Below are 19055 nucleotides of genomic sequence, written 5' to 3'. Positions count from 1 at the left end.
ACAGATATAAGGAATGCAGAACTGGAATTTGGGGAGTACAATTTCTACAGAAAGGATAGACAGGATAGGAAGGGAGGAGGGGTTATATATTAGTTAAGAAATACATAAAATCCAAGGAAGTGAAGCCTGTCAACATTGCTGAACAGTGCAGTGTCAAGTCAGTTTGGTGTGACATAAGCATGGGGAGATCAAAATTGAGAGTAGGAGTGTGCTACAGGACTAATGACTCTGATGAGTATAATAAGAAACTGTACAGGGAAATAGAGTGGGCCAGTAATTCAGAGAGTCTTATAATGGGGAATTTTAATTTCCCAGATAGTGACTGGAATTTGGGGGCTGGTCGCTCACACAATAGCAAGGCTTTTGTGGATTTATTGGATGATTGTTTTCTACATTAGCATGATCAGGAGGCAACTAGAGGGAGTAATACTCTTGATTTGATTATCAGTAGTGACTCTTCATGCATTAAGAATCTGCAGGTAAATGAACCACTAGGTGGCAGTGATCACAGTGTGCTGAAGTGGGATTTACTCAAAGAGGTAACTACCATTAGGGGTAAAGGGAAGGGTTATTGCTTTCGTAAAGGCAACTACGATGGACTGACACAGTATTTAAATTCTATACAGTGGGACAAACTGATGATGTTACCAACAGCAAATTCAAAATGAGAAGCATTCAAACAACTTATCTTGGAAGCTACTAGGCTTTACATACCAAATAAGAAATATTGTTCAAGGTTTAGGCCTAATGATGAACATGGAAGACTGTTGGCAAAGAAGAAAAATGCATGGGATACATACAAATTAACACGTGACACATCAGCCTATGATAGATACAAGTTGATCTGTAACCAAGTTACAAAGGAGGTTAGGCAGGTGAAGGCAGATTACGAGAAATCTTAGTGGAGGAGAAATTGTTGAAAAAGTGGAGGAGAAATTGTTGAAGATAAATACAAGAAAGGCACCTGGGGTGGATGGGATGTATCCAGTTATATTAAAGGAGGCAGCAAAGGAAGTAAGCAAACCCTTGGCCATAATCATGAGAGCTTCCTTGGACTCAGGGGAAGTACCCATGGACTGGAGGAGATGTGCAAATGTGACCTCAATTCACAAAGGAGGATCAAAGAGCGACACAAGTAATTATAGACCTGTGAGTTTAACTTCTGTTCCCGGAAAATTAATGGAGGCACTGGTTAAAGAAGCACTGCAGGATCATCTAGACAAGACTTCAGTTATAGCTCAGACACAGCATGGTTTTGTTAAGGGGAAGTCTTGCCTGACCAATTTGATTGGATACTATGATACAGTCACAAAAGAACTAGATGCAGGGAATAACTTTGATATTATTTACTTGGATCTTAGAAAGGCTTTTGATACTGTTGCACATGGAAGACTGTTGCACAAATTGGTGCAGTGTGGCATTGGAGGCAAATTGCTGATATGGATAAAGGGGTGGTTGAGGAGAAGACAGAGAGTGGTAATCAATGGACACTGCTCATCTTGGACTAATGTTATTAGTGGAGTCCCTCAGGGTTCAGTATTGGGTCCATTATTGTTTTCTATATTTATAAATGATATTGATTACGGTATATCAAGCTTAATGTCCAAGTTTGCAGATGATACGAAGGTTGGCAGGATTGTCAAGGACAGTACTGACACTATGCTACTGCAACAGGATCTGGAAAGGTTCAGCAGATGGCCTGAGAGGTGGCAAATGAAGTTTAACATTGACAAATGTAAAGTACTACATATGGGAAACAGCAACCCCAGAGCAACGTATCAAAACTGGGGTACTAATACACTGAATGTGGTAGAGAATGAAAGGGACCTGGGGGTGGTTGTGCAGGCAAATATGAAGTTTTCTGAGCAGTGCAGATGGGCTGCAAGAGTAGCTCATGGTGTATTGTCGATGATATATAGGAATTTTTTTTAGCAGGGATAAGGAAGTGATTATTCCCTTGTATAAGGCAATGTTCAGGCCACACCTAGAGTGCTGTATACAGGTCTGGAGGCCTCATTTCAAGAAGGATGTAGAGATGCTGGAACGAGTAAAGAGAAGGGCAACAAGATTAGTGAATGGAACAAAAGGGTGCTCTTTCGAAGGAAGGCTTAAGTTTTGCAAAATACAGTCTGGAGACTAGGCACCAGCGAGGTGATCTGATAGAGGTGTATAAAGCCTTGAATAGTTTGAGCATGCTCAATGCTGATGGGATTCTTCCTCTTGTTCAGAATAATCACCTGAGAGGGCATAAATTCAAATTGAGGAAAGACGGATGTAGGATAGACATGAGGAAATTTGCCTTTAGCCAGCAGGTGGTTGGTTGGTGGAACAGACTTCCATCCCTTGTCGTGGAAGTTGATAGCCTAAATAAGTTTAGGGCTCAGTTGGACAGGTATTTCGAACGAACAGAGGGGTGAAGTGGAAGTGGTTATTTATTTATTTATTTTTTTTTTTTTGGCTGATGCTACATAAGCTTGCTTTCTTGCATCAAATGCCTCTACTAATGCTAATGCTAACATTCCACCAATTCACACTGTCAATCAAAAACTTCCTGCACTGAAGTTCTGAGAAGACCATATGAAAAAATTCAAAGGAAGAGACCTGAATTGTGGCGGGTTGCTCCATCGAGACAATGCTCCAGCATGGAATGCATGCTCTGTTTCATACTAGTTTCTTGCCTAAAAACAAATCCCTGTGTGTGTGAACATGCAGCCTATTCTTCAGAAATAGCCTCTTGTGACTTTTTCTCTTCCCCAATTGAAAGTGTACAAAAGAGAATCCATTTTCACTCCACTGAAGACATTCAGGAAAAACAACCACAGTATTAAAAGAGCTTAGAGAATGTGACTTCCAGAAATGTTTCTGTGCTTGGAAGACATGGATGGTACAGTGTGTGCATTCCCACGGCAATTATTTTGAAGGAATAACTTCTGAGGTATGAAATATTTCATGCAGATAAATAAATAAGCAAATAGATAATAACTATCAGATTTCTATTGATCTGATTTTATTTGAAATTTGGGATGGCCCAACAAGATTCTCCAAAAAGGCCAAATATAAAAGTTTATGAAAATCTATTCATTAGAAGTTGAGTTATTTCATGCATGCAGATATACAGGCAGGCAGCTGAATGCACATGGTGAGGACAACAGGTGGCTACATGCAACAAGCAAAAAAAGTGCAACAGACTTTTATGCATGAACCAAGAAAGCATGCTGTACATCCAGCATTTGATTATTCATTCTTCAAATCAGCATAGAGCAATAAATATAACATCCAGTGCTTCAGCTACAATATATGGCATATGGTATGTGATATGAATTAAAAAAGAAATAATAACCTGCCAGATTTCCATTGGACTGATTTAATGAAATTTGGAAATGCTTGACATACTGTTCAATAACAGCCAAATATAAAATTTAATGAAAACTGATCCAATGAAAGTTCAGTAATTAGCATGGGCACATGATGCAAGAAAGCAAACGTATATAGCATCGGCCAAAAAAAAAAAAAAATCCCTTATTTCACCCATCCACTCGCTAAAAATGTTTGTCAAGTTCTGCCTTTAATCTATTTAAGCTATCAACTTCTACAACGACAGATGGAAGTTTCTTCCAGCAATCAACCACCCGTTGGCTAAAGGCATACTTCCGCAGATCTATCCTACAATCGTCTTTCCTCAATTCGAATTTATGCCCTCTCAGGTGATTATTCTGAGCAAGAGGAAGAATCCCATCAGCATTGAGCATGCTCAAACCATTCAAGGCTTTATACACCTCAATGAGATCACCTCGCAGGTGCCTAGTCTCCAGACACTGTAATTTGCAAAACTTAGGCCTCTCTTCGTAAGAGCAACCCTTTGTTCCATTGACTAATCTTGTTGCCCTTCTCTGCACTTGTTCCAACAGCTCACATCCTTCTTGAAATGAAGCTTCCAGACCGGTATACAGTACTCAAGGTGTGGCCCGACCATTGCCTTTTACAAGGGGATAATCACCTCCTTATTCCTGATAGAAAAATTCCTGTATATCACTAACAAGACACCATGAGCTACTAAAAGCTTGCACAATTACGCCCAGTTCCTTTTCATTCTATACCACTGTCAATGTGGTACCAGAGTTGATACGTTGCTCTGTGGTTACTGTTTCCAATATGTAGTACTTTACATTTGTCAATGTTAAACTTCATTTGCCACCTCTCAGCCCATCTGCTCAATCTTTCCAGATCCTGTTGCAGCAGCATTGTGTCAGTAGTGTCTTTGACAACCCTCCCAACCTTCGTATTGTCTGCAAACTTGGACATTAAGCTTGATATACCACCATCAATATCATTTATAAATACAGAAAACAATAAAGGACCCAATACTGAACCCTGAGCGAATCCACTAATAACATTAGTCCATGATGAGCAGTGCCCATTGATTACCACTCTCTGTCTTCTCCCCCTCAACCACCTCTTTATCCATAGCAGCAATTTGCCTCCAATGCCACACTGCTCCAATTTGTGCAGCAGCCTTCCATGTGCAGCAGTATCAAAAGCCTTTCTAAGATCCAAGTATATAATATCAAAGTTATCCCCTGCATCCAGTTCTTTTGTGACTGCATCACAGTATCCAATCAAATTGGTCAGGCAAGACTTCCCCTTAACAAAACCATGCTGTGTCCGAGCTATAACTGAAGTCTTGTCTAGATGATCCTGCAGTGCTTCTTTAACCAGTGCCTCCATTCATTTTCCGGGAACAGAAGTTAAACTCACAGGTCTATAATTACTTGTGTCAGCCTTTGATCCTCCTTTATGAAGGGTCACATTTGCACATCTCCAGTCCATGGGTACCTCCCCTGAGTCCAAGGAAGCTCTCATAATTATGGCTAAGGGTTTGCTTACTTCCTTTGCTGCCTCCTTTAATATAACTGGATAGATCCCATCCACCCCTATTGCCTTTCTTGTGTTTATCTTCAACAATTTTTCCTCCACTTTACTCTCAGTTATTACAAGATTCTCTAGCTTACTGCCAGAGTTGAATACACCTCTGGCATTCCCCTCGCTGAATAACTCCTCATGTGTGAATGTCGATGCAAAATATTCATTTAGTTTGTTAGCTACCTGAGCAGGATCATCAACAGTTGACACATCGATATCAAGTGGACCAATCTGATTCATCCCCTTCCTTCTAGAGTTCACATAAGTAAAGAACTCTTTGCTGTTTTTCTTCGCATCCCTTGCCAAGGATTTCTCGTAATCTGCCTTCGCCTGCGTAACCTACTTTGTAACTTGGTTACAGATAAACTTGTATCTATCACGGGCTTCTGTGACACATGTTAATTTGTATGTATCCCATGTATTTTTCTTCTCTGCCATATGCATCATTATTTCATCTGACATCCATTTAGGCCTAAACCTTGAACAATATTTCTTAGTTGGTATGTAAAGCCTAGTAGCTTCAAAGATAAGTTATTTGAATGCTTCCCATTTTGAATTTGCTGTTGGTAACATCATCAGTTGGTCCCACTGTATAGAATTTAAATACTGTCTCCGTATATCGTAGTCGCCTTTACGAAAGCATTAACCTAACCCTTCCCTTTACCCCTAATGGTAGTTACCTTTTTGAGTAAATCCCACTTCAGCACACTGTGATCACTGCCACCTAGTGGTTCATTTACCTGCAGATTCTTAATGCATGAAGAGTCACTACTGATAATCAAATCAAGAGTATTACTCCCTCTAGTTGCCTCCTGAACATGCTGATGTAGAAAACAATCATCCAATAAATCCACAAAAGCCTTGCTAGTGTGTGAGTGACCAGCCCCCAAATTCCAGTCAATATCTGGGAAATTAAAATCCCCCATTATAAGACTCTCTGATTTACTGGCCCACTCTATTTCTCTGTACAGTTTCTTATTATACTCATCAGAGTCATTAGGCCTATAGCACACTCCTACTCTCAATTTTGATCTCGCAATGCTTATGTCACACCAAACTGACTCGACCCAGCACTGTCCAGCGATGTCGACTGGCTCCTCTTCCTTGGATTTTGTGTGTTTCTTAACTAATAGCATAACCCCTCCTCCCTTCCTATCCTGTCTATCCTTTCTGTAGACATTGTACTCCCCAAATTTCAGTTCTGCATTCCTTATATCTGTGTGACACACACACCATGTCTCTGAAATCCCCACAATATCTGCCTTTGATGTTTTGAGCAATACCTCAAATTCATCAAATTTATTTACTAAACTCCTAGCATTGGTGTACACGCAAGTATACATGCACCTGCTCTTCCTCTTAGCCACCCTAACACAACCCATGTGTTTACATCGCACACGCACACACAAAGACATTCCCCTTGGCAATATCATGTCCCGTTCCTGACTGCTCCACAAACATTAAATAAGCAGTGCATTTCAATAAACTGTGATACAGAGGACAACCGCCTCCCTCAGTTCTCCCCTGAGCACAGCACTTTCACTAGTTTGAGCCTTTTGCTTTGCTGCTCTCAGTCATGATTTCTATTCAAGTTCAATAAAATTCCAATACAAAATATAACCCTAAACCGATATCCCAATGCAGTTATAGCACTATATATATATATATATATATGTATTTCGGTATCAAATATTATCTCCGAGTTACGTTATATGACTTTCTTATCCCCTGTCAACTTATATGTATTAATTTATGATGTTACGTTTGTAATAAACTCAGTCACTATATTTATTTAGTTAAAAAAATACAATTCAATTGGCAATGAAATTTAATAAGATTAATAATAAGGCGCATTTAGGGCTAGAGCCTCAAGCTGCGAACAAATTTAGACTATGTATATAAAGTGCTTAGCATCATAATACACAGCCATTTCTGAATAAACAGAAAATTTTTTAGGCGGCATCGTTTTAGGTTATATCTCATATTGTGAATGCCTTCACAACGAGTTGCCATGATATTGCACTACTTCGAATAAGTAACGCTTCACCTAAGGAGAAGACTAGTGTTACTTATTCTCAGATAGGTACCACCACCCAGACAGCACTGTTTCAGGGCTATTTGGCCCATCGTCAGTGAGTGGGTAGGTACCCAAGTGATGCAATGATGGCAAAAACAGTTATGAAGTATAACTCCACAATATGAGAGATGCCTGATGGTGCATGATGTATTTAGACTAAGGCGCATTCTGTCTGGGTGGTGGTACCTATCTGAGAATAAGTAACACTAGTCTTCTCCTTAGGTGAAGCGTTACTTATTCGAAGTAGTGCAATATCATGGCAACTCGTTGTGAAGGCATTCACAATATGAGATATAACCTAAAACGATGCCGCCTAAAAAATTTTCTGTTTATTCAGAAATGGCTGTGTATTATGATGCTAAGCACTTTATATACATAGTCTAAGATTAATAATTTACTAATTAGTTGATACTACTCTACAGTAAACCCCCGCTATTCGCGGTATCTGTATTCGCGTATTCGCAATCGCTGATTTAATGAAATGAAAGCTAAAAACATGTGAATTTTAAAGCGCCGTGAATATTTTCCGCCATATAAAACATGGGCATGGCTAAAATTATCTTTCCCGGTCAAAACAGCGCTAGTGGGTGGGGGGAGAGGGGTGAAAAAATCGCGAACGTGGATGTTTCTCGCTAATCCTTGTTCAGTATGTGTTATGCGTTTGTCATGAAAGGTTTCGTTGTTTGCTTTTAATTTATGTTTATAAATTGAATACATTTATCAATTTATAAATTGATATGCTTACAAAAATGATAAATCTACTGTTTTGCAGTGTTAAACAGACTTTTTCGAGTGTGTTAACAGAAGAAAGTGACTTTATTGTGGATAAGTTCTTTCTGACCCCTACAAAAATATGGCTATGAATAAAAAGAGAAATGTGAAAATATCAAAGAAGGTGATGACATTAGCGAATAAAATTGAGTTATTAGACAAAATTTCTAATGGTGAAAGTGTCTCATTGGCAAAACATTATAAAATCAATGAGTCAACGGTACGAGCAATCAAAAAATAGGAAGAAAAAATCTGCCATAGTGTCCCTTAAACCACGCTAATTGTTTCAAAAATTTGCTCTGTAACTGGTGATGTTAAATTAGAAAAAATGGAAAAGCTTTAAATCTGTGGATAGAACTCAAAATAAAATTCCGTTAAGTTCACTCATCATTCGCGAAAAGACAAAACTCCTTTATCAACAATTTAGCGAAACTGGTGACAGCACTGGCGGGATGTTTTTTTTTTTTTGCTAGCAAGCAAAGGTGCTGGTTTGAAAGATTTGTTTGAAATTTCTAATAAATATTACATTTAATATTAAATTGTTTCTTATTTTCATTTCGATGCCATATGCTTGCATTTCACTATGTACTGTCTATGTACATAGTCATTATGAAGGTACATATAATACATACATAGACAAAATTTTAGACTAGTTTTTCATATATATTTCATACTTTGGAACGGAACCCCTTTATTATATGGGAGCCATAACTCAGTATTCGCGTGTTCGGTATTCGCGACATTTCTCAGGAACGTAACCCCCGAGAATAGCGGGGGTTTACTGTACTCACTATCTAGTTTTCCGTTAAACCTTATGCTATCCAGTTTTCCATTGCTAGCACACGTTGTATCTTATAACAATGACGGCAATTTACGAACAGTTAATCTACGGACACAAGGTATTATTTACTTTCCAAATCACGCTATCTAAATTCAAAATAAACCACGGAGCTTGACTAGATCTATAAGCTACTTGTAGAAAATAATTTAATCTAACAAATTTAATGAAATTTAGAATGGCCTGAAAAAATTTTCTAATATAGCATAATATAAAACTTTATGAAAATCCATCTGTTAGGTTTTATTACATGAGGACAACAGGCATTTTACTTATACTAAGGTGGCTAATAAAATAGGAGATACATTCAAAAAATTCTAGGAATTTTACTATTAAATGTTTAATGGGTGAACAGTTGAGCTTACTGACCAAATCACCTTCAAAGAACCTTCCTTCTGTACACAAACTTTCTCCATTAGTCTTCCCAAGCATTGAAATATTCTTTAACCCCTTCATGGATTATCCTGAGATATCTCGTTTTTAGTTTTAAAAGTTATTTGGAACTACGCGAAATATCTCGGGATACAATAATACCCGAGGCAAACAATAATACCTCCAAATTTAGGACTGAAACGTATTTTCTCTGGAATTTATGTGGCTAATTTTGCATTAGGCAGGTAAATCCCGAGTTTTCTCAGGATTTTCTTACACCTGGCAGCAAACGACTGGCTTTCGTTTTACTTAGGAATTTATTTTGATGACCGTCTTAATTTTAATTACCATGCAAAATATGTACTTCAGAAAATAAAAGCTATGACCTATAAAATTATTAAGATTACTAGGAGTACTTTTGGTGTAAAGAAATCTTCCATTAAATTATATTACAGTTGTATATTTATACCAATTGTGTGTTATGCGGCTGGGCCTGGGAATACAGAATCGGTAACTCCCTTGTTCAAAAATATCTTACCCAAGCACAAAGATTCTTTCTTCTTGCTCTAAGTAGAGCTTGTCGAACTGTCTCTACAGCTGCTCTCCAGGTCCACAGTCATCAACTGCCAATCCAATATGAAGTAATGTTACATTATCTTTTATATTGTAGAAGAAAAAATGTTCCTGCGATTGTAAATGGTATAACATATAATACTGACTTGCAAGAAAAGGTACACATTAAAAGAATGAGAAATGAATGTTGTAGAGCGTGGCAAAATACCTGGTCTACCTCTACCTTGGGGTAGGGAGACCTTTAAGTTTTTTCCCGAGGTTGTTGATTACTACAAGAAAATGGACTGATTCAATCCTGGTTTATACGTTACATTTTTATATACCGGTCATGGAAGTCTTAACTTTAAATTGTTCTCACTAAGATTAAGTAACACTCCTCTCTGTGATTGTGATGCTCAAGAAACTGTTGAGCACCTCGTCTTTCACTGTCCCCTGTACGATGATTTAAGATTGGACTTTGAACTTCTCACAAATGTATTTGACTGCTCCGAACTGCCAAGATTGGTTAACTGTTCTGAACATTATACTGGCTTCTCCACGTATGCAGGGAAATTGTTTAAACGGAGGAAAAGAATTCTTGCTGCTGAGGTTCAGTAAAATGCTAGACTGTTTCTTTGGATTACTCTTACCTGATGTATTGATCAGTCTGCTGGACTCCGACACCCAGTATTTATTTATGTATCATCACTGTATATAGTCTTTTTATGTACCATCATTGTATACAGGCAGGCCTCACATAACACGAGTTCGATTAACACGATTTTCAGTTAACGCTATTTGAAAAATTATACCACTTTTCACTTTACACAATGCAAATTTCCAGTTAATGCAATCTTTTATGCGATAGTTGAAAAAGATTCGAATCACGCGTTAAGCTTACCGTGAGTCGTACGAGCAATAAACAAACGTTAGCCTGCTGCCCGCCTCGGTGTGTTCCATCAACCATCGGAAGAAGACGTGTTACTTGTTTGTCTCCTGCTAATAGAGTCAATGCATACTTGCATAAAAATTCAATTTTTAAATGAGCCATATGAAAATGTTACCGCAATGGAGATAATGGTAAAAGAATTAGATGAAATCTTTCATATCGCAGAGAACCTCAAACAAAAGGTTTGAGGTTTTCTGCAATATTTATTTTACCAGGGTCCAGAGAAGATTGTTGTCGGCTATTGGAAATTGATTGATGAAAAGAGAAAGTCAACACTGTTCAAATATTTCCGCAACAGTCATATCTTTATTCTGTATTTTATGTCAGAGGTTCCCAAACCTTCTTGGTTCACGGCGCCCTTAGTGTCTCAGTAATTTTTTCAAGGCGCACCCAGACCAAAAGAAATACCTAACAGTTCCATTAAGTAGTTAGGCCCAAACAACTTAATAAGAAATGCTGAAATGTGAACTACTTCGAGCTAGTAGTTTTGCGCGGTATCTGACAGATGTCAAGAATCGCTGTGTTTCCCTCGAAAATTTAAAATATTCCGCGGCGCGCAGTTTAGGAACCTCTGTTTTATGCAATAAACATTTAATTCCATAATTATTTTCATTATCTTTTACATTGTATACAGTTAAAAAGTTATTTAAAAGGTATTTTTTAAATTCTTTACGGACATTCCAGAAGGTCAAGGAACCATTATAATTTTTCCTATTGATTATTATATTCGATTAACACATTTCCATTTTGCGCGATGAATTAATCGCATTAATCAAGGCCAGCCTCTATAGTCTTTTTATGTACCATCATTGTAAATAGTCTTTTTATGTATAATTAATCATTATAAATTGTACACAATGTATAGATTACTTTCAGCAGCGAATAGGGGAAACCCTGGAGCCCGTCAAAAAAATAATAATACTTTGACTTTTTGTATTGTACAGCAATGTCAGAACAGTAGTGTGCGTTCTTGTGACGCCAGTAAGCAAAATATAATTTGCTGTCCTAAATGCAGAATACTGAACCCACGAAAATAATTCACAAAAACAATATTGAAAAATATTTCAGCAGCCTCTTGAACTGCCGCCCGTAAGCGACGCTTACCTCACCTGTCCACTTGTGGCTGCCATGTGTGAGAATGTAGTTAGTTCGTGATTACTGCTTGTGCATTTCACTTGATTTTTTAAATTTATTTATATAACCGAGTAATGAAGACTTTTTTTTGTGCCTTTCTTTTAGCTCAATCGTTAATTTATTTTAAAAAAATCTGTATAATTTGCACGCTTTTTGGCATACACGAGATAACTCAGGATAGCCCAAATGGGTTAATTACTCCCATGTATTTTCTAAGAAAAAATTAATAAAAAATATAAAACACTATACAATGAGTATCCGCATGATGCATACTTTTGAACTGTAAAATAAAAGAAGTCGACCCGTTATGGAACATTTTCCGGAAAAAAATGTGCTGGGAAGGGGTTAAAGTTGCTTCTTTTTTTTTTTTGCACATATGGCAGCAATTGCATTTTCTTTGATGTTATCCAATGTAACGAAACAACAGCCCTAAAGCCCCATTTTCCATTTAGGGAACAACCAGAAGTCAGAGGGTGCAGGGTCGGAACAGTAAGGCAGTTTTTTTTTGTCAGTTCAGCCAAACTGCCATTGAACTGCTGAACTGCTATTGCCATGTGAATAGACCCATAGTCATGGTGCAGGATCCAGCCATCATTCCATTTTGGGCATCATCTCCACCTAACCCTCTCATGCAAACATGGCAAAGCCTCAAATGTAGTAAGCAGAAGTAATGATCCCCCTACCCCCAGTCATAAATTCATGGTGCATTACACCGTCATCACTTAAAAAAATGATCAGCAGCATTGGATTTTGTTGCACAACACTTTTTGGGCCGTGGGGACATCCAAGGAAGTTTGGATCCTGCAGAGATTTTTCGAACAAATCACCTGTGATGGCTTTCCAGCAGTCCACTTGATCATTCAACACAAGAGTGGAACAAACTTTACTTGTCAAGACTGCATGTACTGAGCCTACAGACAGTCCAATTTCGTGAGCAATCTCAACCACAGTCATTGCTCATCATTTTGAACAAATGTGACACTTTTGTGACATTTTCATCATTTCATAGTCAACAGGCTTCCAATGTGAGGTCATCTTCCAGTGTTTCCTGTCCATTTTAAGCCAATTAAATCACTTGTGAACTAGTGTTTTCTTCAAAACACCATCTCCATAAACTTTCTGTAATGCTTATAGCATGGCTCCTCCGTAGCCAGGTGGGAAGGAGCAGCAGTGCGTAGCACACGCTTCTTGATTAGACCGGGATTTGAGCCCGTCACCACCAAATATGGAGGATGTGGAAAGGTCAGGGAATGACCACTGCATATTCCTGGAGCAATATGGCCTTAGTTGCTAATGCTCCTAAAAACCAAATAACAACAACAACAGCTTATACCATCTCTGAAGAAATTTTTCCCAAGTTTAAAGAAGTTTGATGTTAGCATGCTGTTCAAAATGTGATATAGTGCAATCAGCTGTGACACATGATTGAGGCGGTCAAGCCAGTTCCCACTTGACATGCATGTGCACTAAGTCGATCAATGCCCCACAAAACTTTACAGCCATAGTGCAAACCACTTAAATACCATGTGCCATTCTAGGAACTTTTTAAATGTATTATGTACTGTTTTAACACCATTAAATATGAATAAATGACTACAAGCCAAAATATACACCCAAATAAAAGGGTATACCAAATACAATGCAGAAGGCTGGAGTAATACTCTCCTCAGCCAAACTAAAGTTTAAAGCAGCAGACTTCATTTATACAAGATTGCCAAAAATTAACTTTACAACTTTCATTTCAAACAATTCCTATAATAAAGACAAAACAATAAATATTTTAACATAAATGCTTTATTTGGACCTTTCAATTATTTGTGGAATATAATGTCGGCCAAATGGCCACCTCTTGCTGCCACACAAATGCGAGCTCTTTCAAGAGCATTTCTCATAACATTTACACAAATACAAATATCTTATATGAAGAAGAAAAAAAAAAAAGAAAGAAAAAAGTAGTTTTTTTTTTTTTTTTTCATGAAAACCCCAAACACGAAAGGTATCAAAACCTATAGTACTTAGTACCGTGCATGGGTTGAAGAAGTATGGGGGGTTTTTTTGAGAATATTTGGCAGACAATCGCGAAATTCCAGTTTGTTGGGAACGTTGCCTTGAGGACGTTGTCGGTTCTTCAGCTACACTTTCACGCAAAATTTTAATATTTTCCACTAAGCATGAACTTCTAATGCGGCCTGACCCTGGTCTATCTGCCACAGCACTGCTTTCCTCGAAATCAGCCACTAAACGATTAATTGTGGGTCTGGAAAACGTATTGTTTCTGCCAAGAATTGGATGCAATTTTCGGAGGGTCACCGTTATCGTAGTACATTTTAAAAATAAGAACGCATTGTTGAACCTTTAAGCACTCCATAACAAATTTGCCGTGTCTACCCTGCTCGACAGTCAAATATGCACTGTGACATTCAAACCAAACCAAAATGGCGGCCATTATAAGTAATAAAGTTAATTTTTGGCCACCCTGTACTATTAAAATCTTCTACAATTAACAAGTGAGATGAAGTAATGCAACTCTGTTAGGGTAAATTTTACATAATGTGCAATCTTGAATAAACTGAATACAAGTAGCAATATTGACTACATCCATCATTCAATGCCTATTCGATATTGGTGACTACTCCCATGATGTGCAATTAACATAACAAAATAATTTGCCCTTGCCCTATTCATATATTGTTGTAAGCTTTAGATGGTTTCAGTGGTATATAAAAGGACAGCAGCTAACAGTTTTATTTTAGCTGAAGAAGACAGAATTTCACTGTCCAACTGACAAAAGTTTATTTATTGTGTTTTGCCTACACTTATATTTTATAGAAACTAACAGTGTTTAATCATATTTATTTAGATTTTATTATTATTTATTATATATTTTTATCTTTTCTTTCATATTGTAACTAAGTTATTGTACTCATTATTGAGAGTTCAGTATTTGGAAATATGCTGAGACATTCTCACCTGACAAAGCTTTACGCATTAATAATCTAGAAAAGTGGACCTATTCATTATTAGTTACACCTACCAAATAGTGAGTAGGTATGCCTTTAGGCTTCAGACCAGCCTAGATTCACAGTGACATGGCTTCAAGGTGTCAAACACCCACTACAGGAATGAGGGTCCATTTGCTGAAATCACTTCCCACAGTTGCAATTTGAATGAATGGGGATCTATGCTTTAAAGAGCTCATTCCATCTATTCCTACAGGTGCTCGGTCAGAGATCTGGTGATTACGGGGACCAGCATAGTATGCTAAATTTACCCTCACCTGCCATGAACCAGTTCTGCACAATTTGGGCCTTGCCACAAGGTCAGAACATATTGTTATTTGGTTTTTAGGAGCATTAGCAACTAAGGCCATATTGCTCCGGGGATATGCGGTGGTCATTCCCTGACCTTTCCGCATCTTGGTGGCTCACAGGCTCGAACCCCAGTCTAATCATGAAGCATATGCTACGCACTGCTGCTCCTTCCCACCTCGCTACAGAGGCACCTCCACAAGGTCAGAACTTAGACAGTTATACTCATACACTGCAGCCTTGAAGGGATGCACCTGGTAAGAAACAATTACCAGATAACAGTTTTAATGAGCCCAATGTGCAACAAAAAAAAATTCCACTACAGGCCTAAACGCTGACACATGACAGGATCGGTGCTGTGAAGTATCAACAATGAATGGACTTGTACTATTTTCATCATCGTCTGGTTCTCTCTATCCATGTGAAAAAACAGGAACCAGGATTCTTTACACCAAACAACATTTTTTAATTCCTCCACTCTCCATTACTGGTGTCTTGAGTCCACTCTAAACAAGCCTTGTTCTTTGCTGACAGAAATGGAAATCAGTTGCAATACCCTGTCCATGACAGGGTATTGCAACCACTGGCTGGATGTTATTTGTTTACTATACCAATCTCCAGACACCTGAAACATGGCCATACCTGACAACTCAAGAATGGTTGCAATTTTCATGATACTCATACCTAAACTTCATGAAGTAATCAACTTAAGCACATCAGAAGTTGACTACTATTTCACATTCAAAATCACTTAAATTGATTGTGCTTGCCCACTCTCACACTGAATTACATACATCATCATGATTAGCCATTTTCAATCCACTGCAGGATGAAGGCCTCTCCAGCAACTTTCCAATTCCTTCTGTTTTGTGCAATAGCCATCCGTTTACTACCCACAAACTCATGAATTTCATCTGTCCATCTCTGCTGTTGTCTTCCGGGTTTTCTCTTAGCTCTTCTTGGGTACCATTCTGTTATTTTCTTAGTCCATCTGTCATCATGACTTTGAGCTATGTGTCCTGCCCAGGACCATTTTAGTTCTTTAATTTTGATAAGAATGTCCTTTACTTGAGTTTGCTGCCTAATTCACGTGTTTCTCTTCTTATCTAACAGTCTGATTCCCAATATAATTTGTTCCATTCTTCGCTGTGTAGTTCTCAGCTTTTCTTCCATTCTTTTGTGAGTAGCCAAGTTTCACTTCCATAAGTCATGGTGGGGAGTAGACACTGGTTCATTATTTTACGTTTCAGACAAACTGGGATATTGCTCTTCAGTATGTGACTATATTTCCTGAATGCTATCCATCCAAAATTTATTCTTCTCTTGACTTCCAGCTATTTATCATTATTACAGCTAATAACTTGTCCCAGATAAGTATGACTCCACCTTTTCAATTACTGCTCCTTCAATCATTATGTCCCTTTCTGTGGCATACATGTTCATCATTACTTTTGTTTTAGCCATATTCATCTTTAGTCCAAAATCCTTACTAACTGTGCATAAATGATTAAGATTTTCCTCTAATTCTTTGGGATCGTGGCTTATGACCACAATGTCATCTGTAAATCATAAATGGTTTAGGTACTCTCCATTCACAATGACTCCTTTCTGCGACCAGTCTAATCTTCTGAAAGCTTCCTGAAGGGCAGCAGTAAACGGCTTTGGAGATATTGTGTCTCCTTGACGAACTCCTTTCTCGATTTGAAATTTGCTACTGTCTTTGTCGTCTAATAAAGGAGGTAGCGTTCTCATATATTTTCTTCAAAATTATTTATAAGTACACCATAATATATGTCTATGCCTTGTCTTTCCAATGCCCGAAACATGGCCTTATGCTGTATGGAGTCAAATGCCTTTTCATAATCCACAAATGCCAGGCATAATGGTGTTTTTTATTCACTTGCTTTCTCATTTAGCTGTGATATTACGTGAAGGTGATCCATAGTTGAGAATCCTGCCCTAAAGCCAGCTTGCTCTGTCGGTTGTTTGATTCTCATCAAGTATTCTTTCTAATCTGTTAGTAATGACCCTTGTGAACAACTTGTAGATGTGGGATAACAAGCTAATTGGTCTATAATTTCCAATTTCTGATATATCTCCTTTCTTATGCAGCAAAACTATGATTGCATTATTCCACTGCTTAGGCGTCACACCTTTTCCAATCGATTTTTTTGAAGAGCCTTGCCAGTTTTTGGGTTATGTCTCTTCCTCCCAATTTTTACAACTGTACAGTAACTTCATCTTCCTCAGGGGCTTTCTGATTCATTTTCTTCAATGCATGTTCTACCTCGTCAGGAAGAATATCGGGTATGTTGTATATGCTGCTAATTTGCAATCCATCTTCCCTACTGCTGGCATCATTACCTCGCTCCTTGTATAATTCTCTATAGTAGTCTTCTGCTATTTGAATTATGCCTTCTCTGCTATTTATAAGTGCACCATGGCTATTCTTCATTTTCAGTATCATTTGTCTTTCTTTATTACTGCTCATGGCTGCTGATTTAAGTCCTTTGTTTTCCCTTAATGCTTGTTCTACTTTTCTTGTGTTAAATCTTCTTGTCCTCTCTGAGCCTCTTTCTAATGGCTTCGCATAACTCAGAATACTCAATTTTCTCCTTGTCAGTGTTTATCTTGCTCTTATTTGTCGCCTTCGGTTCATCATAACAAGTGTTTCTTGACTAATTATTTTCTTCTATGGATTTCTTTTTCCCTATAGGTTTCTTGGGCTTTATCACTTTGAAAGTTGTAATATTCCTCGTTGATAGCTTGGTCCTGAGCAGTCTGCAGAAACTCAAACTTGTTCTTAAGTTCCAGTACATACTGCTCTTTCTCCTCTTCTGTTATCTTAAAGACCTTCGTATTATTTACTCGAGTCAGTTTTTTCCTTTCCTACATCTATATCAAATGTGCATCTTACCATTCTGTGATCACTTCCAACATTTACCTTATTTAGGACGGTAACATCATTCACGATATATCTTCTGTTAGTGAGGATGAAGTCGATTTCATTAGTTGTTAATCCATTTGGACTCTTCCATGTCCACTTTCTGTTCACCCTTTTCTTGAAAAAAAGTGTTCATTACTGACAATCCTTGAGATTCTACAAATTCCACATGTTTTTCACCTCTCATTTCTTTCACCAATTCCAAAATTTCCTATAGTTCCCCTTTCTGCGTTGTTTTGTCTTTTTCAAACCTTTGCATTGAAATCTCCGATAATAATAGCGTAGTGGGTTTTCTGCTCATCTAGAAGACTCTCAATTTTGGTGTACATTTCTTCAACCTCTTCATCATCATAGCTCGATGTTGGTGCATAAATCATTATAATCTTTAGCTTGTACCTCTTAGAAATCTTAAGTATTAGTCTTGCCACCGTTGGTGATGTAATTTTGAATTCCAAAATGTTGTTTTTTATATCTTTATGGACCAGAAACCCAACTCCACCTTCACTTCTTTCACTGTTTCCATTGGTGTACAGCAGATTTCCACTTGATAAACATATAAGTGATTCATTTCTTCTTCTTGTTTCAGCCAAACCGATGATATCCCAATTCACATTTTCTAGTTCCTTTTCCAGCTCTAATATCCTGTCTTCACCGATGAGTATGTATTACATACATAGATCATCCTTAATCAGTCCACCTACTCTACATCATATAGTACAAACACGTTATGCTGTTAATCAAGGAGAACTCCATTTATATGAAAAGAATGAGTGTACCAAATAAAGTGCCACTCGGTGTATCTTTAAATTTTTTTATAAAAAATTCAGAAAATGTATGTAAGGTACAAAAATGGATAAGCTGATAACAAAATTAATTTTAAAAAATCATATATATAAAATGTGTAAATACCTTTGGCTTTGTTTTGATCCTCTTTTCCACCCTTTCATCGGATTCATCATCAGCAGAGCCAGTATCTTCCATATCATCACTAAAATAAAGATTATTTAACATCATTAAATTAACTGGTATACTAAGAAAGCAGGAATCCTTTACATACCATCCAATTAAATTAGGTAGCTTAAGATGAGATCATTTAAAACAAATCAAAACAATCTGCAATAATGTTAAAGAAATGTTTAATATTATCAACAGTGGTAATATTCACATATAAAAGAATCCTTTATAGCAGC

At 37.6% G+C, this 19055-nt stretch overlaps 1 protein-coding gene across 5 annotated transcripts in view; it reads right to left on the bottom strand.

Annotated features, from left to right (window-relative positions):
- The window catches only part of LOC150084775 (striatin-3-like), a 751872-nt gene that overhangs the window by 534387 nt on the left and 198430 nt on the right, over window positions 1-19055 (bottom strand). For all 5 annotated transcript variants that reach the window (XM_090376594.1, XM_090376597.1, XM_090376596.1 and 2 more), the window contains exon 7: window positions 18775-18853. In XM_090376594.1, the coding sequence (XP_090232720.1) occupies window positions 18775-18853 (79 nt within the window). The remainder of the gene's footprint in view (window positions 1-18774; window positions 18854-19055) is intronic.

The sequence above is a fragment of the Mastigoproctus giganteus genome, chromosome 6, assembly GCF_048544385.1.
Source record: "Mastigoproctus giganteus isolate SK-2022 chromosome 6, ASM4854438v1, whole genome shotgun sequence".
Lineage (NCBI taxonomy): Eukaryota > Metazoa > Arthropoda > Arachnida > Uropygi > Thelyphonidae > Mastigoproctus > Mastigoproctus giganteus.
The sequence above is the reverse complement of the archived record's forward strand: the minus strand, read 5'-3'. Positions and strand labels throughout refer to the sequence as shown.